The sequence below is a fragment of the Monodelphis domestica genome, chromosome 3, assembly GCF_027887165.1.
Source record: "Monodelphis domestica isolate mMonDom1 chromosome 3, mMonDom1.pri, whole genome shotgun sequence".
NCBI lineage: Eukaryota > Metazoa > Chordata > Mammalia > Didelphimorphia > Didelphidae > Monodelphis > Monodelphis domestica.
The window spans coordinates 20,724,949-20,748,678 of record NC_077229.1 but is presented as its reverse complement, the minus strand read 5'-3'; the positions used below and the strand labels follow the sequence as shown (position 1 = coordinate 20,748,678).

The 23,730-nt window shown below is 43.9% G+C and overlaps 1 protein-coding gene across 8 annotated transcripts in view; it reads left to right on the top strand.

Annotated features, from left to right (window-relative positions):
* Nucleotides 1–23,730, top strand: part of HORMAD2 (HORMA domain containing 2) — a 133,403-nt gene that overhangs the window by 79,632 nt on the left and 30,041 nt on the right. The window contains exon 12 of one of the 8 annotated variants that reach the window (XM_007490542.3): nt 13,111–14,329. The exons of the other annotated variants lie outside the window; for them this stretch is intronic. Coding sequence (XP_007490604.2) covers nt 13,111–13,215 — 105 coding nt within the window. The 3' untranslated portion in view covers nt 13,216–14,329. Of the gene's footprint in view, nt 1–13,110; nt 14,330–23,730 lie in introns of those variants that run through there. 8 annotated transcript variants of the gene reach the window in all.

The window sequence follows — 23,730 nt, the reverse complement described above, 5'->3', positions numbered from 1 at the left end:
TGGGCACCAATATCATGCTTTTCTCTCTCCTCATGTGGATGATCCTACATGGTGTCCAGACTACAACAGGCACTTGTATCTTGAGCAGGTACTGCAAATGGGTCACTATGCGTTGGGCCCAGAATTGAACACGAGAAGAACAGGTTGGATTGTCTATGGAAATTGCTCAGGTCCTCATTATGCCCCCAAGCTTCTCCCTAACACAGGAGTTCTTCATCTTTTCTGTGGCAATCCGGTGAAGCTTATGGATGGATCTCTTCTCGGAATGATGTTTTTAAATGCATAGAATAAAACACAAAGGATTACAAAGGAAGCTACATAACACAAGTTTCTGCTCCCCAAATTAAGAACCCCTGCAATCAAAGTCCTACCTTTTTAATAGCAGTAATGCCCTGTTGGTGCTGTGAGGCAGTGACTTATCCAATAATGTATTCTCTGAAGCGTTAAAGTTGAGGATGGCCCAAAGGGCCTCTGACAAATGATCACTTGGGAGGGAGAAGTGACGTCAGGACATCCTCTACAATACAAAACAGAGGAAGTCTTCGGTGTTCCTCACCTGGCAAGAGTGAGGGATGCTTGCTGGACAGTCCTTGAGCTCTGTGGTTTTTGGAGGAATGGTAGGAGAGCTCGAGGAGGACCCCAGGATGTAGAGACGATCTGATGTGGTCAGCCTGTGGTGAGCAGATGGAGGTGTCTGTATCACTGTATCACACCCCAGAGATGGGAGACCAGCTGGAATACTGGAGTATCTTTCAAGGGGGAAGGAGGAAAGCACAGCCTCCCAAAGGGGTGAAAGGATCTTGTCAGCCCCCGAAAGGTCTCCTTTAATCAACTAAGTGCTGCAGAAAGAACTTGAGGGAGAAGTACAACGTTGTTCTTTGAATCAAGCTCGTTCTGTAAAAAGAGAAAACTTCCCAACATTATTGACCCCTTCCCCTACCCCAATGAGTTTAAGGTCCACAAAGATAAGAAGCACAGAATGATCGATTCCTAGATCAGCAGCACTTTTTGCAACAAACTTTTCTGTCTAATTGTGATACTGGATTGATTCCACTTCAGCCAACACCATGCTAGGTGCTGGGCATTTGAAAGTGAAACTTCCACAGGTCTGACCCTCAAAGAACTTGCTCTCCTGGGAGCGGAAGCAATAGGAAGTCCCCATATAGGAATGTTACAAGGTAGAGTGTGATGGGGCCGAAGGAGGGAGCCAGAAAAAAATCCTCTAGGAATATTTGTGAAGAGAAAGAACACTCGGAGCTATCGGTCTCCAGAAAGGCCGTGCAGAAGAGGGGACAGCTCAGCTGGGTCTCAGAGGCAGAGAAGGATTCTGAAAAGTAGCAGTGAGGTGTGGTCTCTGCAGACCCTGGAAATGGCAGCTTTCGCTCCCACGGGGGCTTGTCAGTATGGAGTGCAAGAAAGGGACAGGCTGGAAACTCCTTGGGGACGGACAATTTCTTTTTTGTGCTTAACACCGTGCCTGGCACTAGAAGGGATTTAATAGGTGTTTGTTGACTTAAATTGAAAGACAAGTTGGAATCAGATTGGGAAAGACCTTGAATATCAGGCAAGAAGTTTGTGTTTTATTTTAGAAAGAATAGGGGGCCTCTGAGGGCTCTTGAGCTAGAGCATGATGTGACCGTAGGCTAGAATTGAGACCAGGCTGCCCTTAGAGGCAGAAGCGACCTAAGCCTGAATGTATCTCCAAAACTCGGGAACTGTGTGAACACAACTAAATCACTGAAACGCCAACCTTTCCTTTCCTCAACTGAGATACAGATAATAACTGTCTACAGCACCTAGATAACTAATGTTATATTAATATAATAAGCATTTCTATTAGGAGTAGCTAGGTGGCTCAGCAGATAGATCACTGGACCTGGAGTCAAGAAGGCCCGGGTTCAAATCTGCCCTCAGACACTTCCTAGCTATGTGACCGTGGTCAAGTCACTTAACCTCTCTTTGCCTTAATTCACTGAAAGGAAATGTCAAACCACTTAAATATTTTTGCTAAGAAAACCCCATGGTCCTTGGGGTCACACAGAGAAGGACACAACTGAATGACCAAACGGAATTGAGGTGCCAGGAGCTATGCCAAGCACTTTACAAATGTTATCTCATTTGATCCTGACAACTCTGTGAGCTATGTACTGTCACGATCCCCATTTCACAGATGAAGAAGCTGAGTCACACAAAGGTGAAGTGACTTGCCTGACTCCAGGCCAGCCCAGCACTCTATGCACTGTACCACCTAACTGTATATACATATATCCATTTAGATTATACCATTATGGTCAGGCCTACATACAAAAAGATTATTTGGACACCTGTATAAAAGATGAATTGAATAATCTGAGGAGAGAAAAGATTGAAGCCAAGGAGACCCATTGAGATACTTCTAGAAATAATTTAGGAAAGTGGTATGGCGGGTCTAACCTAGAAAGATATCTGTGTGACCAAAGAGAAAGACAAATTGGAGAGAACAAAACCTACTTTAACACTACATATGACTGGAGGTAGCTAGATAGCTCAGTGAATTGAGAGCCAGACCTAGAGATGAGAAGTCCTGGGTTCAAATCTGACCTGAGACTCTTCCTAGCTGTGTGACCCTGGGCAAGTCCCTCAACCCTCATTGCCTAGCCTCTACCACTCTTCTTCCTTATGACCAATACACAATACTGATTCTAATATGTAAGGTACAGGTTTGTTAATTATGTATCTACACATAGATTGGTTGAAATACACACATATACCTATGATTAGAAGTTTCCTACTCACTAGGATTTGGCTTTAAAAGCTACAAGGTCATATTTTTTGTCACTGGAAAAATTTTCCTGCCGAAACTCATTTCTTTTTCTACCTATTCCCTCCTTTCTTATTTTCCAAAACCAATTGTAGTGCAAGAACCTAAAGATCCAATTTCCTCTTTTTTCTCCTTTTGAAGTGAGTGAGTCTAAAAGATATTTGAATATCGGGGCAGGTAAGCAGGAATCGGAGACTCTCCGAGATGGAAGGAATCCCCAAGAAAACCCATCCTCATACAAGAAAGCGCTCTACGGCACAAACTTTGCTTAAACTTGTTTGTTTTTGTAATGTCGCTTGAATATTCCTCCTTTTCTCTTGCAACATTGTCCACACCATGGTGTGGACCCTCATGTCATGCTTAAACTACTGCAATAGCCTGCTGTTGGGACTCCCTGCCTCAAATCTCTCTCCATTCCAGTCCATTCTCCATCCACTTGTAAAACTGATATTCGACAACAGAATCGCACTGTTCGATACACTCCAATGGTACCTTTTCCCCTCTGAAATAAACAAAGTCTTTTTTGTAGTTTAATGTCCTTCATAACCTGGTCCCTTCCTACCGCTTCAGTTAATCAGTAAGCATTTTATTAAACAGCAAATACGTGCTAGGCACTGTGGGAGATAAATGCCACAGAGAAAGGCCAAAGACAGTCTCGGCCCTCAGGAGCTCCCAGTCTAATGGGGGAGACAGCATGCAAACAACTATGTACAGACAAACTTTGCGCCTCAGTCTTTGGACTTCAAAGCCACATGAGGGTACATCAATAGATAATAATGCACAAAGACAATTGTCATTCTCAGTCACCGAGAGACTACCACTATACTGTACAAACCAACTACTGTAGACAGGATAAGCAGGAAATAATCAACAAAGGAAAACCCCTAAATGAAGAAGGTGTTAGGGGGATTTAAGTTGGGACTTTTGAAGGGTGCCAGGGAAGCTAGGAGGCATAGATGAGGAAGATTGTTTTTTTATTCAAAGTTATTTCTATTTTCCCAATTACATATAATAACAGTTTTCAACATAAGTTTTCTGAAGTTATAAGATCCAAATTGTCTCCCTCCGTCCTCCCTCTTGGAGATGATGAGCAATTTGATCTGGATTATACACATAGTATCATGCAAAACATACTTCTGTATTGGTCATTGTTGTAAAACCTCATATAAAACCAAACCCCAAAATAAAACTGTAAAAAAACTAATGTGGAAGAGAGTATGCTTTGATCTCTATTCTGACTCCAACAGTTCTTTCTCTAGAGGTAGATAGCATTCTTTGTCATAAGTCCTTCAGAGTTGTCGTGCATTGTTGCATTGCTGAGAGTAGCCAAGTTTTCAATATCGCTGTTAATGTGTACGATATTCTCCTGGTTCTGCTTATTTCTCTTTGCATCAGTTCATGCAGAACATTTCAGCTTTTTTTCTGAAATCATTCTGCTTGTCATTTCTTACGGTTCAATAGTATTCCATAACTATAATATACCACAATTTGTTTAGCCCTTCCCCAAATGATGGGAATTCCCTCAGTTTCCAATTCTTTGCCACCATAAAAAGAGCTGCTATAAATATTTGTGTACAAATAGGCCCTTTGTGAAGGAGAGCATTTAGTCAGAGAAAATAATCCAGAGCAGTCTTGTTCGTGGAACAGCCAAGAAGCCAGTGTCCCTTGGTCAAGAATAGATGGTGGGGGGTAAAGACAGGAAAGGTAGAAGGGACCAGATTAGGAAGGATTTTTAATGCCAAACAGAGCATTTTGTATTTGCTCTTGGAGGCAGCAGGGAGCCACTGAAGTTTATTGAGAAAGGGAGTGATAGTCAAACCTGTGCTTTAGGAAAATCACTGTAGTGGCTGAATGGAGAAAGGATTGGAATGGACTTGAAGCAGTGAGGCCCCACCAGGCAGGCTACTGCAATAGCCCTGGCATGAAGTAAATAGGGCCTGCGCCGGGATGGGGGCAGTGTCAGAAGAAAGAGGAGGTGTGTTGGAGTGATATCTGTGGGGGTGAAATTGGCCTTCCTTGGTGACAGCTTGATGTGGTGGGCCATTAGAGAAAGCAAGGAGTTGAGGATGACTCCTAGGATGGGAGGCTGGCTTTCTTAGAGCTTACACACACCTCCACAATGACCACCATCCAGTGCATCTGGTTTCCTGTTCCTCATGCCAGACACTATGTCCCAACTCCCAGCACTTTCCCTGGAAGTCCAGCCTGCTTGAAACTCTTCCTCCTCATGTCACTTCCTGGCTTCCCTGGCTTCCTTCTCAGGATCACCTTCTGCAAGAAGCTTCTCCTGGTCTCCCATTTATCCTAGAGGATGGATTGCCTGTTATCTCCCCATTGGACTGGCACTCCCTGAGGGCAGGGCATGATATGGCCTTTCTTGATATCCCCAGAGCTTAGCCCAGTGACTTAGTAAACTAATGCTTGCTAACTTGACTTGACTCCAAGACCGCAAGCGTAGAGAAAGCTGACCCTGTTTAAGGCAGCCCATCCCCTGGGGAGAGCTCGTTCTCCCTGGGAAGTTCTTTCCATTATTCTGAAATGCTGTCTCTCTCTTTGCCGTTTCCCACCTTACGCTGGGTTCTGCCAAGCAGAATAGGTCTAATCCCTTTGCCACTCGACAGATTTCATACACTTGAGGCTTGCTCTTGTGGCCTCCTGAAGGCTTTTCTTCTTCAGGCTCTGTATTTCCAGCGACTTTAACTGGCAAAAAAAAAAAAGCTGAAAAATCAGAACAAGCTCTTCCTTCCCCTGGAAGCACCAGCTATTGGCTTTGGACGCCTAGTTCGGGTTCTAGTTTCTGCCAAGCTCAGGTGATGCAGGGAATACAAAGTCTGCTCAGATGCCCTGAGATACCTACAGTATCCTGCTGGTCTTTGGAGCCGCAACGGAGCTGGAGACAGTGTGGCGTTTAGAAAGAAATATTGTTTCATTTGAAACTCAGTAGTTCCACCACAGCATGGAAAATATTTATAGGTTGGAAACTATGTACAGTATGGAGTAGTTTAGCTAGATGACCCAACAGCACTTTCACAGCAGAAACTCCTCTGCTAACGCAGCACTTTGCTCGTTTTGTCGTGGGTAAAATAGTAAAAAGAAGAGGGAGCATCCCGACGGGCCACGAGACAGCCAGAAGATGCAGGAAAGGCCCCATCAGGAAAGAGCAGAATTTTCTGTTGTGGGAAGTGAATTCTAGGAAAGGCTTTGGAGATGCTTCTCTGATGGACCCACAGAGGAGGGGTGAATGCTGGCTAGCGACAGCATTCTCTGACTGGCTTCAGTGTTCCCAGGAAGGTTCTTGTCTTTGGTTTTTCTCTCACTGATTATTCCATAAAATTTGGCCATCAGGACCATAGCACCTGGCTTCTTTGGGTCTGATACTCCGTGTTCCTGGGCTTCTGAGCGGCACCGGCAAATGTGAACATTCTGAGAAGTCCGGCAGCAGCTGGGTCAGCCTTAGGCAAAACCATGAACTGGGTGCCAACAGATCCTTCGGGGCCCTTCCCTGCTGCTCGGGCCACACTTCTCCCAGCTCCCACTTGATGCTCTCTTGCTGGCCCTTCTTTTAGTGTGTCAGAGAGAAGTTGGTCCTTTGGAGGAATGAGGGCCTTTGGTGGGCCTCCCAGGTCACACTTTCATAAACCAATGCCAATTCTGCTTTCTGGAGGCAGCCAGGAGGCTCTGTGGAGAAAGTGCCAGGCTCGGTCTGGAAGACCTGACAGTCTCGGACGCTTCCTAACAGTGTGGCACTGGGCAGATCGCCTCCCCCTGCTTGCCTCAGTTTTCTCATCAGTAAAATGAGGTGGAACAGGAAATGGCAAAACGCTCCAGTCTCTCTGCCAAGAAAACTCCATGGTCCATGGAATTGGGCAGACGGGCACAACGGAAAGGCTGAACAACATGCTTTCCCCAGCTTATTTCAGTTCTCCAGGTACCTTTTTGGCATAGACTAAAAGAGGCATAGAGAGAGTTCATGGGACCCAGAGTGAAAGATAAAGATATCCTTAAAGAGAACATGAGTAAACTGAGGCCTGAAGAAGTGAGAGGACTTGGTGAAGGTCACACAGTTAAGTCAGAGCCAGGATTCCAATCCGGCTCTCTTCCAGGGGCAGCGCTTTCTTCCCCGCACACCAGCCTGTTTGTGGTCTTCCTCCTCCTTCGTGGAGTAGCTCAGCTGCGGGCTCTTCTTCCATGGAGCCTTCCCAGATGTGTCCAGCTCATCTCTCCTTTCTCTAATTTTTGTTAAGCACCCTGGCTGGATCTCTGCTTTGCTTCTATTACATTTGCCTTTGGGCCATCCTGTCTGGTATGGCGCGTAACTCCCATCTTTTAGAGCACAAGTTCCTCGAGGGGCAGTACAATATCTTTTATATTTTATTTTTCTATATTATATATATATATAAATGACAGAGCACACAGTAGGGGCTTATTAATTCTCATTGAGAAAAAGAAAATGTTTGAAGACATCATGGTGACTGTTTACTGCAAGTGTGGAAAGAAGACTTGGTGCATTAGCAAGAACACCAGTGTTTTACTCAAAATGAAAGCAGATGATGAAGAAACAGGAATGGCATATCTTAGACCAAACTGACATCTTAAAAAAATCTTCCTGCTATCAGGAGAAAAAGTGGGTATCTTCAAGATAGCCAAAGGGCTTTATTTGTTGCTGAGGGTGTGTAAGAGTAAAGTTGATGTTACTAGAATGAACTGGAGCCAGAATTGAAACAGGAGCAGGCAAGAGGACTTTGGGGAAATAATATAGCCTTTTTAGAGGCCCCAAAGGCCCCCTGAAACTCAACCCATCTTTTTAGCATCCTCATTCTTTTGGTGATGCCCTGCAGCTTTGACTCGGGGGATAGCACAGGCACCAAAGAATGGAGGGCACGTGGAGTCCCCCCAGCATGAAGGCTGCAAGAACACCGAGAGGCAACATACGGGCTATCATGACAAGGAGTAAGTCTGGAAAAGGAGGTTGCCCGGCCCTGCAGTAGGAGACGGAAGACCCGTGTATTTCCATGCCAGGCAAGAGAGAAAGGCTGGGCTCACCGCATTGGGTGAGGATCTGGCGCCCAACGAGAAGGCCTGGAAGGGCGGGATGTGAATCCTTGAAGGGACCCTTCTAGGCAGTATCCCAGATTCATTCTGCCAAGTGGCAAATTCCCTCTGACCAGGCTTCCTCTTCAAAGGCTTTTCATGTCTTTGGTCTTTTTCAAGTGAATGTAGTGTCGAGTTAAAGTGAAAGTTGAACTTCTTGGAAATGAAATGGTTAAGCTTTGCCCTAAGTTGGAAAAGGGTCCGTAAGTGAAACAGGCCTCCACCTCTCTGTAGAGGTGACGCCCAGAAAGGGGTTGGGGCTGTCAGGTGACTAGAGGATTTTCCTTTAAGTGAACTGGTGGATTGGGAGCTCCCTGAAGGCAGCTATGGTTTCACTTCTGCCTTTGTATCCTCAGCGCCTTGTACGCAGTAGGTGCATAATAAGTGCTTGTCCAGCTGAAATAGTCTCACACGGGACCGTCTCAGGAGGCAGAGTACAGTCTCTCTAATAAAGATAAAGACGAGTGGATCTCCATCGCTGCTGAAGGCGCTTGGTCGAGAGTTCGATTCAGACCAGTGACCTACATAGCACGTCCCTGAGAACTAACATGTTGTATGACCCATCCTCTAGCTGCTCTCTTTATCTCTTCATCTTTTTGAAGAATCAGCAAGCCTGTGTCAGGTTTAGTACATCTAGGGACACCGTCATGTCAATGCCTGTAGGTTTCCTCTACTCATGCCAGAGAGGGAGATAAAAAACCCTTTTCATTTCATTTCTGTTGTGGCTTTTTCTTGGCTTTTTTTGCTTTAAAGTTTAACCTTTACCTATCTGGATGGCTCCACGGCTCACAAAATCGCTCAGGCATTTGAAAGCGAGAAAGTCAGGGGTTTGCTTAAAATAGATTTTTTTTTAACCTGAAAATATCAGGTAGTGTTTTTAGGCCATTAAAAAGTAAGGCAAGGCAAGCTCAAAGCAGGTTCCTTCAGCAGCTTTCCAACTCCGAGGAGAGGAACTCACTTCACAATCAGGCCTTCATCACACGTAGCTAGAGGCAGACAAACAGTGTAGACGAGTAAGAAGCACATCGGGGTGATCAATGTAAGGGGAGCCAATGGCAGCCTCAGAACCGAATTGCTGGCTGCCGGGACAGAGGCACCTTCTTAAGTCTTTCCATTACTTGTAACCTTTCCGTGCTGCCCGCTGAGAGGGCGAAAAGAGAACAACTTCTATTGCCTCGGATGGCGGGTATCCACGGTGCTGCCTGCAGAGGAGGGTGCAGCCTGCCGGTGACATTTAGGGGGGAAAACCCTCTAAGTGGCCCCTGCTGGGGGGATCCTCCCAGGCCGGGATCGATCCCTGTAATCGCCATTACAATCATCGTGACCCTAAAAGCTCATTTGAAAAGACGCCGCCTGCTGGCTTAGATGGTCTAGAGTGGCTGTCCAAACTCTGCTTTGGTTGGGTAGCGAGGCCTGGCCCAGGAAGTAGTTTGGGCTTGTCCTCCAGACCTCAAAGTCGTGTTCCCCAAGGAGAGGCCTGTGGCTTGGGCCAAGGTCTCTGGCAGCCGGAATGGGCCCAGCAGCGCCCCGTTACATTTCTGCCTTCTCTGTGCTCATTTTCTGCTTCGTAGAATTGCAACAGTTACAAAGGGAGGATGAAAAAGAGCAAAGAAAAACAGAAATAAGAGATAGAAACCTCAAGCACAGCAATGATAGACTTTCAATGAGAATAACTTTTCTGAGACTCTCCTACAATAGGGTAAAGAAAATGGATACAGATGGATAATTCTAGAAAAATGTAGGGGAGGCTATTCTTTTTTTTCTAATCCCTATGACCCTTTTATTGTGATTACTTGCCAACCAGTTTATGCTTCACTTGAACCTCATATGACATAGCTATCTTCTCTTGGATCAACAACCTTTTCAAAAGAAGAAGTATAAACTATCAACAATATATGAAAGAGGGCTTGAGATGACTATTCTAAAGAGCATGATGACTGGGTCGGGGAGGCAGCTGGGTAGCTCAGTGGATGGAGAGCCAGGCCAAGAGATGGGAGGTCCTGGCTTCAAACTTGGCCTCAGACACTTCCCAGCTGTGTGACCCTGGACAAGTCACTTCACTCTTCTGCCTTGGAACCAATACAGAGTATCGATTCTGAGATGGAAGGTGACGGTTTAAAAAAAATAGTGTGATGTAGGGGAACATTTGGAGTTGATAGAGCTAATATTGTAGATGTAGATCCACTAACTCTTCAGACCTGACTTCCCCCATATCCCAGTGACCCAGTTTACCCCCAAAGCTCTTTAGCTCTTGGGGAACCCCACACTGTGGCCTGAACTCACTGACTTAAAGCAGCCCCTCGGGCGTAGAGCCTTCCTTTCCCAAACAGAATTTGTCCTTTCTTCAATTTAGACAGAGCCTTTTCCTCATCAAGCTGTCGTAGCAGAAAGCTCGGCAGTCACAGAACCGTAGAAGTTCTTCCTCAAGTGACTCCCTGGGCTTCCGTTTCCTTGCGTTGCAGTGGGCTAGCTCTCCTCCAAGAGCCTGGATTTTAGCAATGTGGAGGGATAAAGGACACGGGGAATGTTCGAGGTAAAGGAGGCTATTGAAAATAGAATACAGAGCCTCAACGCTAGGAGGGGCCTCAGAAGGTATGGCAGGGAAGAACCAGGAGGGGCCTTTGTTGCTGTTCAGTCACGTTTGACTCTTCATGACCCCATTGGGGGTTTTCTTGGCAAAGATATCAGAGTGGTTGGCCACTTCCTTCTCCAGCTTATTTAACAGATAAGGAAAGTGAGGCAAGCAGGGCTAAGTGACTTGGCCAGGGTCACACAGCTATTATAAATATCGGAAGCCCGATTTCAACTTGGGAAGAGGAATCTTCCTGATTCGAGTGCTCTCTCTGCTCTGCTGCCTGGGCATGTCAGAGCTGGGATAGACCTTTGAGGTCTAGTCCAGTTCCTTCCAATGGCATATACTGGAATCTGATGCTGTGCGTAGACAAGGCAGGAGGGGGAACAGTAAAGGCAGGTCTTTTAAAGTGTCTCTACACCCCAAGAGGCACTTTACTGCTCCACCTGGGTTTAAAAGTAGTTCTCAGAAGGTAGAACATGTTAGCAAATAGACTATATGAAACAAAGCAGGAAATCCATGGAGTCGGCTTCATGAAGCAGAGGATGCTGTTTGATCTCTTCACAGAAACATATGCAAATACTGTACTTCTTTGAGAAAACTTCTGTCGCATTTATAGGTAAAAGGATCCTCATTCTTCAGAGTTTGGCTCAGTGATTGTTGTGTGTCAAATGTCTAATGAGGATCCCAAAGATGGTTTTCCTTAAATAGAAGGAGAGATGCCTCAGAAGGCAGTCATCTGATGCGGCCCGAGTGATCCACATTCTCAGTCTAGACTGTCCTGGACTCACTGGCTATAGAAACGCTTGGTTTGCTTTGGCATTAGAAATGTGGCTTCTGCCACCCCAGCACGGTTATTAGAAATACGAAATGCCCCTCAGCAGCGGTTCTCAGACATTCCCTGGCATGGATTTGGTTCAAAGCTATTTCCAGAGAATCCGACTTTTACAGCTGTTGAAGGCCCTGGTGACTGTCTAGTTCTTATTTTACTGGTGAAAAAAGCCAGTTGGTTCCTATGGATTCTATTCAGCTCCTTTCCCTCCTCCCCCTGGGTTTCACTTTCTTCCCTGGGAAACGAGAATAAGCTAGCGACTGACGCCCCTTCCATGTGTAAAATGCCAAGACTCTTCAGGAGAAATGTGTCCAAGGGATCGCGTCTGCCCTTAGATTCGCCCCTGAACCTTCTCACTTCTTTTAACCGAGTGGCAGTTGCCAAGTCCCACCGTCTTGGGACCAACTTACGGCAAAAAAATTCCTTTTCTGAACTTCCCTATCAAAATCTGGTTTCCCGAGTACTAGGGCAGAGCAGAGCGATGAAGGTATTGGCTTCTGAAAGAGACGCTCTAGTAGGTCCTTGTGGCTCTTCGGGCCCAGATGTCATAGGCGGCCAGATCTTTTGGATGGGAGCCGCAAAGATCCCCAAATGAGCTTTTACCCAAGCTGCATTCCGCCCTGTCCTTTTCCATCTAGCCGTTGGGGCACAAATTCATCTTCTCTTAAAGAGATTTGTTTTGGTGTTTGTGTTTTATGTGGCCTTGTTTCATTTGGTCCAGAGTAGGTCACTCTAAAATTTTACATGCATAAGCAAACCAGTGATTTGATAAGAAGTTCTATTTATTTTTCAGGGTTTTCCTGTTTAAACAGTCTAGGCTTCGGTTCAGCTACAGTGAATCTGAGTGGTTCTTCCAGAGGGCCCAGTCAGCCTGCTGTAACCAATTATCCCGATGGCTTTTGAAAACCAAAGAGAAACCAGTTCTTGAACTAGTAGGAAGTCCCTGGAGCCATTTTGGTCCCCTGTAGGTGCTTCATTACGTTTCTGAGGAGCCTGCGTGGCGGGAGGGAAAGAGAGCGGGGAAGGCCGGCTTCAGTCCCCCTCAGACACGTCGCCGAAGCATCCCGCGCTCGAAGCCGCTCTCTAAAGGCGGAAGATTGAGAGGAGCCGCCCAGCTTCACTGTAAAGGGGGTCACTCACAGCGCCCAATTCAGAGGTCTGGTTCTTGGGCTCTTGGAAGTGGTTGTAGCTTGTACCAGCTCGTCACAAAGCAGTGCCGTCGGGGCTTCCAGGGTACAGTGGAGCTTTCTGCCATTCACTACTCTGGAGAGATCTGGTTTTTAGTTTATCTTTCCACCCTCCCCTCGAGGGATGGGGGCCTGGGGGGGAGGGGCAGGGAGTGGACATGGAAAACCCTTTTCTCCCATCTAGTGGCCAGAAATGTAAGTGTCCTGCGTGCTTCTTGGAAGGAGAGATTAAGGGTGGCCTAATGGCGATGATAAAATACTGGGCTGTGCTCTCAGGGAAGCAGCACTCCAATCCCAAATCCTGAATCTGCCTCTTTCCAGGGGATCACGTGGTTTTCCCTCCTTAAAACGTGGCAGCGCCCAGAGCTCTCCTGACCTTTATCGCTCCCCTGCTGGCTTCCCACCTTCACAGTGCTCCCCTCTCCGTCCCCCCAGCGGGATGTTCTGAATTCACTTGTGAGGGCCAAAGACCAGTACCCAAGCCGGCTGCCCGCGGGGGATTCGGCTCCTGAAACTCCGGATGCCAGCCCGGATCCTGGTAGTGGGGCCCTCCGAGGAGCAGCTTGAGGGATGCTGACCTGGCGCACATGGAAACCCCACCTCAACCTTCTCTCTGCTGATTCCACAGATCCAAAGACTGCAATTCATGGACAGTCAGCAGAACTCTGCCGTTCCCAAGAAGAAGAGGAAGGTCAGCGAGCCAGTGAGCATCCTCATCCCCGACAGAAAGTGAGCCTCGGGGACGCTTCGTCCGGCCAGGGCTTGCTTTTGTGTTGTGGATTTCATTGGGCAGCAAACCACCAGCATCTCTCTGGGAGGAAAGTAAGCCTGGGTGACCGAACGTGTTGGCTTTTCTGGCTGTCTCCAGTCTCCCTTTACCACTGCGGTGAAGGCCCCAATGTTGGGCGAGCTTTGAGTTCACTTTGGGAGAAGGGAAGTTGGCCAAAGAGCAACCAAGTCAGCAAAGACCGCCCTGGGTTAGAGTTACCACAGGCTTTAGCAGTAGACAAACACCCATTGTGTGTGAGTGTGTGTGATTGTGTGTGTGAGAGTGACTGAGTGTGTGTGTGTGAGAGAGAGAGAGAGACAGAGAGAGAGAGAGACAGAGTGAGAGAGAGAAAGAAATGGAGAGAGGGAGAGAGAGAGAAATGGAGAGAGGGAGAGAGAGAGAGACAGAGAGAGAGTGAGTGAGAAAGAGAGAGAAATGGAGAGAGAGAGAGAGGGAGAGAGAGAGAGAGAGAGAGAGAGAGAGAGAGAGAGAGAGAGAGAGAGAGAGAGAGAGAGAGAGAAAAGAGACGAGGCAAGCAGCTAGACTCTCAGGAGATGTCTTAACTTGCTGTAACCTGTGGGCCAGGAGGCTGATCTCTTGGCTAGAATTCCCGCCGAATTGCAGAGGATGTGTGTGGTGCTATTTTGCCTATTGTAAATCAGATTTATGAGCTAACTTAGATCTCATCTGAAATGTGCCCTTCCTGTAAAGTTGCTCAAATCTGATTGGTGGCTCTTCTGCCAACCAGGCCCAAGACAAGAGCAGGAATTTGGGGAATTTGGTTCTAACTCCAGGCCCAGGAATTAGTGCTTTACAGCAAGAACCTCAGTTTTCCTCTCTCTACCCCGCAGGGAACGCTCTCAGATCCCTTGTCATTACTGAAGAATTTTTTGTAGGTCTGATGAACAATACTGTGTGAATAGGAAATAAATGAAAATGGTTATTTTTTCCCTTTTGAAGGTGCATGTAACACTGAAATTAATAATTCAGCTAAAAATGGGAAAGACCAATAAGACCCTGGCTATGTAATCTTATCTGTGGCTAACTCAACCAAAATAAAAGGTGTTATTCTGCTTAATCTTCTCTTTTGTGCTAAGAAATGTTTGTTCAGTCAGACCAAGGGGAGAATCAGTCATCTGTCTTTGAGTTCCACCTCCCAGATGTGCCCAGCAGCCAGCAGAAGGCTCTGTTTTCTGCTGGGATGAACCTGGGGTTTGGGGAATCCCTGTAAGTGCCCTTTGGTCACCCTTCCTCCTCTGGCCTGATGCAAACAGTAGGTTCAAGAATACTGTAGCATCTGCACCTGGAGGGAGGACCAGTTGTTCCTTTTCACCTCTGGACCTGCTCATTTTGATGAGCTTTTCCACCCACCATATTGGGGGGAAAGCCTGGCATAGACTGGGATTATTTTAGCCTTACTTACCAGCGCTAGGTCTCAAATCATCCTATTTCTGTCAATAAATGTACATAAATTAATTAATAACCAAATCATTTAGACTGTGGAGTTACTCTAAACAGAAATGCCCCCAAATTCTTGCACTCTCCATTACCAATTGGAGCTTTTAGAGCATACCATTCTGATTAGTGCATAAATTCCATTTTCCACTCATATTGAAGATTTCTATAGACCTGCCCCATGGTTTGACAGATTCCTGTAGGTCATAACATAATGTAGTACCTGAAATTATCTAGAAAACTTTTATGATGACTATTATTGATTCTCTGCCAAGGCTCCCAAAGGTATAAAGAACTTTCTGTGTTGTTGAGGTATCTGTCAGGCATATCTAGTAGTCTGTCACAAGCTCTCAGATCTCCTGATCTCATCCTCAGAGATTTTTTGAGCATAAAAAGCAGCAATGACTGGAAAATGTATCTTTGGCTGGCATATGGGGAAAAGGACTTGAGATTGGTTTTTCACTATTTGTGTTATCTTATCTGACATATAGTATAGCTTATATGCACAGTCATCTCTATCTCTACAGTTTGGGGGGAGTTAAATTATGTGGGCAAGAGGACCTCATGGGCAAGTCTTCATTCATTTAATAAGTAAGTGTCTACTGTGTGCCAAGCCCTCTCTGATCTGGTATGCTAGGCTTTATGTTTTTCCTGAACATTAATGGAGTTGATTGTCCTCCATCGAGGAGATAGATACCTTCTTTAGGTGAAGGGAGACTAAAACATAGATCCCCAAGCTGAGAAAGAGGGAACTAAGCCAGGCAGCTGTTACCTTTGATTCAGTGAAGTGATTAAAAAACTAAAATGATGATAACAAGGAAATCAGGATGTCATTAAATGAAAAAAAAAATGCCACAAGAGAAAGGTGGGAATTGTTTACAGAAAATTGATTGGGCTTGTAAGAGAAGTCGGTTGGGTTGGTAATTGCCCACAGCCTTTTAATTCAGGCTGCGAAAACCACACTTTTAATTTCTAGTTTCTCCAATCACTCTCAGTGTTTGGTTCCTCTTCATTCTTCATCTGTTCTCTAACAGGAAGAGGTTGAAAATGTTCATCAGTATCCTGGTTACATCTTCAGACACATGTAAGCAGAGTCTGTATTAAAATGCCCCAATCTATAGTGTCAGTTTTCCTATTTAATTTAAAATAAAGTATGGATTTATGGTTTTAAGCCAGCTGGTATTGGAGATCCTTAGGGATTTTCTACAGGTTTACATGGTGTTTTTTTTAAGTGACCTTAATGGTAAAAAAAAAATGAAACCTAAATTTTTGTGGGTACAAGAGACAAGACTAGATCATGGAATCTTAAAGAGTTGGAAAGAACCTCAGAGGTCTTATCTTGTCTAGACCCGCACCCAGAGCAGGAATCTGGGCTTCTGCGTTTCCTGCAGGTGGTAGATCACCTTGCCTCTGCTTGAGCACCTCTTGTGGCAAACACCTCCAGACTAGTGCCTGGTCTGGATCCGAACAGCAAAGAAGACATCATTTGATCCAAATTTACCCCTTTCTGCCTGGAGTTGGTCAATGTTATTAATCTTAAAAAGTGCAGACTTATTAATCAAATTGTTCAGGTCTAGAGAGACTCGGTGCCCCAGAGATGAGCCCAGGATAAGAGCTGTAGTTGGACCGGTTCAAGATCAAGCATCTGTTTGATCAGGGGCAGTCAGAGGCAAAGCTGTGAAGAAGTCGGAGTGTGTCTTTCAGGAGCCCTTTTTTCTTTTTTTCCATCTTTTCTCTTCTTACCATCCAGTGCTTTCTAGATGCCCAGATCCCCCACTGCCATAACCTATGCAAGCATACTCTCTGGAGTGATGCCCTCTGCCCCAAAGTTCCCCTTCCCATCTCCAGAAAAAGTCCCTTTCCCTCAGGGGTAGCTGATCTCAACTCGTCTGGAGCAAGAGGTATCTGATGCAATTTAATGTGAACCTCCATAGTTGCATTTTATAAGATAAGCTAGTTAACTGAAAGGAATTAATCTGTAATAGAGTCATTTCTATGCAAGTTTTTTGTTGAACTTGGGTTTTGGGGTTTTGATATTGTTTTGTTTTCATCTGGGATGCTTTCCTTAACCAACTCTCCAGAAGGCATCAACTCTCAGCCATATGTATGCCCCTTACTCTGAAAGAGTTTTGTTAAACCCCAGGAGTCTGCTCCAAATTTTCCCTGACATGGTGTTTTCTGCGATGAACCAACATGGGCTTTACCAACAAGAATATGTTGGTGTTTTGCGTTTTGTTTTTTAAGATAGATTTTTGAGTGAGAAACAGCTGGGAGTCTTTGAAAGACCTGTACAGTGCGTGCGATCTGTCACACTCTTTCCCTCGGAATCTTTCCCAGATAAGCAAGCAGATTTATATAGGATATACTATTATACTATGTATTATATGTGTGTGTGTATTTATATAACTAAGCCAAAGTCTGGGCAAGAGACTTCCCTCATCCACTTTCCTTTGTATACTGTGAGGCCCCATTACTTGTGAACAACTCTAGATCTTGTTGAGGATTTTTGTGGGTTTTCACAATAAAAACAAAGACAAAAATCTCAGTTTTAACCATCACCTCTCCAAAGTAGGACTCAACTGGAAAATGATATGGTTAGCACAATATCCTCCTCAAACAAAAGTATCTGGAAGACCTCAGCATCAAGACTTGGTTCCTCAGACACTCATGGAGTCTGTGAACATGAGTGGGGAAAAAAAATTACATCTTTGTTTTCACCTGTCTTTGGTTTCCTTGGAAATCCTCTATCTCAAGAAAAGGGATCCAAGGGACTTCAGTAGACTTCCACGAGGTGTCCAGGTGAAAACAGGGCTCTTCTTCCATTGACCTTTGCCCAGGACATCCATGGTCAACACCTTGGGTGAATCCACCTCTCCCTAGATAATGACAACAATGATCAGATGATCGTTGAACAAGTTATCTCTGTGATTCCAATATTGTCCTGCTCATGGTCCAGGGCTTACTTAATGCCACAATTGTTCCAGTCCTCCCCCCCCACCCATCCTAAGGACAACATCAGCTCCTTTAGGACAGGGACTGTTTCATCTTTGTCTTGTGCCCCAGTACCAGTGCCTAGCACAAAGAAGATGCTTATTGGTTCATTGACTGATTGCTTGTGTTACTAAAGTGCGCACCATAATAATCAAATCACAATGAAGAAGATATCGTGCTTTAAGGTTTACAAAATGCCTTACAAATATTACCTCATTGGATCCAGTTGAGTCCAATGAACACTGGAGGTTGGTGCTATTACTATCCCCACTTTACAAATGCTTTTTTGAGACCTAGAGAAGATAAGTGACTTGCTCAAGGTCATACAAGCCAGTAAGTTTCTGAGGCAGCATTTGAACTTGTCTTTCTGGCTCTATTCACCAAGTCGCCTAACAATTCCATGGCAGATTTGAGAAGACCAAATACATTGTCAAATTTATACCCCCCAGGAATGGCACAGAGGGCATTATCTAGGCAATCTATAAGAAAAGGAGATGGGCCAACCTTAAATATGCACTGTCACCCATTATTTGTTATATATGTTTATCTATATATGTATATATATATATATGACAACTATTACATAGATCCTTTAAGAAAGATTTATTAGAGAAGAGAGACAATTGAGCATAATGAGAAAGGTTTGAGAGGTCAGGTGTGGATAGTATGGCATCTGCAATGCTGGAGGGAATGATAATATATATATATATATATATATATATATATATATATATATATATGTACTGTGCTGAGCACTTTAAAATTACTATCTTATTTGATCCTTCTAACAACCCTCTGGAGATGTTACCTTGTTAAAGTCTTCCAAGAAAATGGGATGCCCAGCACTCTGCATGTGGTCTGACTTAGGGCCAAGTATCTGGTGTCTCGAGCTTTGTACATGGGACTTTTCCTAGCCAATACAAAGGACATAGCAGTTCGAGGTCTTTATACTTTTGTCCTCTGTTATACATTCTATCTACATATTCCCAGGGTGAGAATTCTCTTCCACTCTATTAGTATAGGGCTAGAGCAAGGTCCATACAATGAATGAAAACAATAATCCTCTATTAAGCTATATTAAATCTTAAAATTGCTCTATAAGATTTTGAGGTAGAGCCAAGACAATGGATTAAAGGCAATCCAGTTGAACTCTCTCAACATTTTTTCCAAACAACTTTAAAGCAACCTCAATTTTGGAGCATCAGAGCCAACAAAATGTCAGAGTGAAATATTTTTCCAATCTAAGACAACTTAGAAGGTTGGCAGGAAAGGTCTATGATACCAGAGTGGGTACAGGCCCAAAGTACAACAGCAGAGGCAGTCACAATAGTGGCTTCGGGAGTTCTCAGCTCAGTGATGGAGGATCAGAAAGGGACTACAGTGGGCCTCTTGCTGGTACTGAGTACAGCTGGCACTGACTGACAAATCTATTGCCTATATGCAGTTCTAGGTCACTTTCACAGGGCAAAGAGGAATGCTAGGAGTTGGTCCTAAGGGAGCAGAGGCTCTGATCACAGTTCTAAAGCAAAGAAAGCACTAGCACTTGTGACTGCAAGGGGCCAGAGGCCCTTGCTAGGTAAAGACCAGCAGTGACCACACTTCTCCCTAGATTATATACCAGCTTGGAAGCACCAAAAGCTTTAAAAGTCCCAGAACTAGCTCTGAAAAATAGCAGCATTAAAAAAAAAACACTTGAAGCTAGCAACAGTGCCAGGTGAGCAGAACCTGACTTTAACATAAAGTTCAAAGTTGAGGAATAGGCTGGGAAAATGAACAAACAACAAAATACTTTGACCATGAGAAACTACTGCAATGGCAGGTAAGATCAGGGCAGAAGAAAATAAAAACAGTATGAAAACAGGTACAAACAAAGGCTCAAAGAAAAATGCTAATTGGACCCAAACCCAACAAGAATTCCTGAAAGAGGTAAAGAAAGATAAGAGTGGTAGAGGACAATGGGAAAGCAATGAGAGTGTTGTAATAAAATTATGAAAAAATAATTAACAGTCTGGTAAAAGAAGCACAAAAAAAGTTCACTGACAAGAACTTCTTAAAAAGCAGAATGAGCCAAATGAAAAAAAGAGATGCAAAAGCTCACTGAAGAAAATAATTTCTCAAAAATTAGAACTGGGCAAGTAAAAGCTGACAACTCCATGAGACATCAATAATGAAGACAAAGAATGATAAAATAGAAGAAAATTGGAAATGCCATATTGGAAAAACAACCTACTTGGAAAATAAATCAAGGAGAATAATGCAGGAACAATTTGACTAAAATTTTAATTGCTTTTACATATAATTGGGGAAAACTAAATATTTTTAAAAGAAATTATTGGAGTGACTGAAAGCGAAGATTAAAGAGCCATATTTCATATCATATTTTAAGAAATTATCAAGGAAAACAATCTTAGATCCAGAAGGAAAGTAGAAATTGAAAGAATCCACCAGTGACTTGACAGAGATCTCAAAATGAAAACTCTAAATGATATTATTATGGTAAATTCCACAGCTCTCAGGCAAAAGAGAAACACTTCAAACAGCTAGAAAGAAACCAAATATCGTGGAATCATAGTCAGGATCACAAAGATTTAGCAGCTTCCATGCTGAAGGAGCTGAGGGCTTTTGAATGTGATAATCTGGAAGGCAAAGGAGTTAAGATTGCAACCAGTAAAAATCTACCCAGCAAAACTGAGTATGATCCTTCAGGAGAAAAAAAAAAGGATATTTAACAATATAGTGGATTTTTAAGGATTCCTGATGAAAAAAACAGAGCTGAATAGAAAATCTGACATTCAAGCATAAGGCTCAAGAGAAGCATAAAAAGGTAAATGTGAAAGAGTAATCAAGAGCCTCAGTAAAGGTGTTTTGATTAAACTGTTTACATTCTGATATGGGAAGATAATATATGTAACTCCTAAAAATTTTATCAACAGGATAGTTAAAAGGAATTTGCATAGAGGGACAGATGTGAGTCAATGATATTGGAACAGTCTCCAAAAAAAAAATTAAAGGGTGAGAAAGAGGGATGTGCTGGGAGAAGAGGGAAGAGGGAAGTAGAATGAGGAAGATTTTCTCAGATAAAAAAGCTCACAAGGAAGAACTTTTACAATGGAGGGGAAAATTCAGGAGGAATAGCAGGCAATGCTTGAACCTCATTCTCATCAGAGTTGGACCAAAGAGGGATGAATATATTTACACACTCATTTGGGGAAGATTAAGAACAAAAACAAGAATAATAATAGAGGGAAATGCACAACTTAGTAATCATAACTGAAAGTGAATGGGATGAGCTCACCAATAAAACAAAAGCATGGATAGTAGAATGGATTAGAAATCAGAATCCAATAATATGTTGTGTACAAGAGACACACTTGAATCACAGACACCCACAGAGTTAGAATAAAAGGGTGAAGCAGAATCTATTGTGCTTCAGCTAAAGTGAAGATGGCAGGGGGACTATCATGATGTCAAAGAAAAAGTAAAAATATACCTAAATAAAAGGGATTATTAACTAATGGAGGGGGAAAAGTGAAGAAAGGTGGCCTAGCAGTACCAGATCTCAAATTGTACTATAAAGTAGCAATCATCAAAACAGTCTGGCACTGGCTAAGAAATAGAATGGTAGATCAATGGAATAGATTAAATACACTATACAAGTGTAAATGATGTTAGCAGCCTAATATTTGATAAACCCAAAGACCCCAGCTTTTGGAATAAGAACTCACTAACAAAAACTGCTCGGAAAATTGGAAAACAGTATGGTAGAAACTAGGTATAGACCAATATCTCACACTCTATACCAGTGATGGTGAACCTTTTAGAGATGGAGTGCCAGGCCTGGCCCCCACCCCACCTCCCAGACAAGTACCATGCCCGACCCACCCCAGAGACCACATGCCATACCCTGTCCCACATTACTCCACACGGGAGGGAGAGAGAACTCCCATTGAGCTGCTGGGTGGAGGGGTGGGTGAAGTGAAGAATGTCCTCAGTGAGTGTAGAGAAGGGAAGGGAGTAACCTGAGCACTCTGCTTCCCTCCAGCTCTGCCAACTGTGAGCCCCTCCCCCACCTTATCCCCAGTATGCTACCATTGGGCTGCTGGACAGGGGAGGGTGATATTAAAAAAAATGTCATTAGGCACAATGGAGAGGGGAAGGGGTAGCTCCTCCTGAGTCCCTCTACCTTTCTAGTAACAAACTCTGGTGGGATGGGGGAGAGCAGCTGTGTGCCCACAGAGTTCTCTGTGTGCCATTTTTGGTGCCTGTGGCATAGGTTCACCTTCACTGCCCTACACCAAGATAATGTCAAAATGGATATGTGAGTTAGAATGATACCATAACCAAATTAGGGGAACACAGAATAGTTTACCTGGCAGATCTTTGCAAAAGAGAACAAGTTATGACAAATTTATTTAACAAATTTATGACAAGAGATAAATTTTATTATATTAAATAAAAAAGCTTTTGTACAAACCAAACCAAGTTTAGAAGGGAAACCACAAACTGGGAAAAAAATTTTTATAATCAACTCTGATAAAGGTCTAATTTCTCAAATTTATAGAGAACTAAGTCAAATTTATAAGAATACAAGTCATTCTTCAACTGACAAATGGTCAAAGTTTATGAACAAGCAGTTTTCAGATAAAGAAATCAAAGCCATCAATAATCATGAAAAAAATTCTAAATCACTCTTGCTGAGAGAAATGCAAATAAAAACAACTCTGATGTACTACCTCACTCACACCTATCAGATTGGCCAATATGACAGCAATGGAAAGTGATAAATATTGGAGGGAATGTGACAAAATTGGGACATCAATACATTGTCGGTGGAGTTGCAAACTGATCCAACCATTCTGGAGGAAAGGGCTATAAAACTGTACATAAACCTTTGATCCTGTAATACCAGTACTGGGTTTGTATCCCAAAGATACCGTAATGCCCATCAACTGGGGAATAACTGAACAAATTGTAGCACATAATTGTGATGGAGTACAACTGTATTATGTGAGATGATGAGGGGAGTATATTCAGAAAAACCTGAGAAGACTTATATGAACTGAGGCAAAGTACAGTGAGAAGAACCAGGAGAGCATTGTGCCCGGTGTTAGCATTGTTGTAATTATGATCAACTGTGAAAGACTTGGCTACTCAATACAATGATCCAAGACACTGGCAGAAGACTCATGGCAAAAAATGCTCCCCATCTCCAGGGAGAGAACTGATGAACTCTGAGTACAAATTGAATAATTTTCTCTCTCTTTTTTTTTTAAACCCTTACCTTCCATCTTAGAATCAATACTATGTATTGGTTCCAAGGCAGAACAGTGGTCAGGGCTAGGCAATGGAGGTGAAGTGACCTGCCCAGGGTCCCACAGCTGGGAAGTGTCCGAGATCACATTTGAACCCAGGACCTCCTGTTGCTGGGCCTGGCTCTCCATCCACTGAGCCACATAGGTGCTCCCTTTTTAAAAGAATAATATGGAAATATGTTCTGTGTGATTTCTCCTATATAGTGGATATCGTATTGCTGACTTTCTCAGTGAGTATGGGAGGAGTGAGAGGGAGGGAGGGGATTTGGAACTCGAAATTTAAAAAGAAAAGAATGTGAAAAATAAGTAATAGGTTGAAAAATATTTCTTAAACTGCCCTACGAGTCTGGGGGCCCTGTGTAACCTTTACCTGGCTTTCCTGGCTGCTCCCTTCTCCCCATCCCCTCTCTTAAGTGCCTCAGATTTGCATACGAGCCAATTTACTATCTTCTAAGAAATTCTAACCTGCAGAACTGCCACTTGGTGTTCTAGAACTGGCGTGGTCAAGGGATTACTGAGAACGACAACCATCTTTGCCTATCGCTGGGTCTCAGGATATGCATGTCACTCTAACCACAATGGATGTGGTTAGAGGCCTTTTGTTCATTTCTGCAAAGATCTGCCTCTCTCTGTTGACCCCAAAGCACCTCTCCGCTGGTCCAGAGTTACTTCTGAATGATGTCCCCCAATGGGCTCACTTTACAGAGTTTATTCAGTGGCT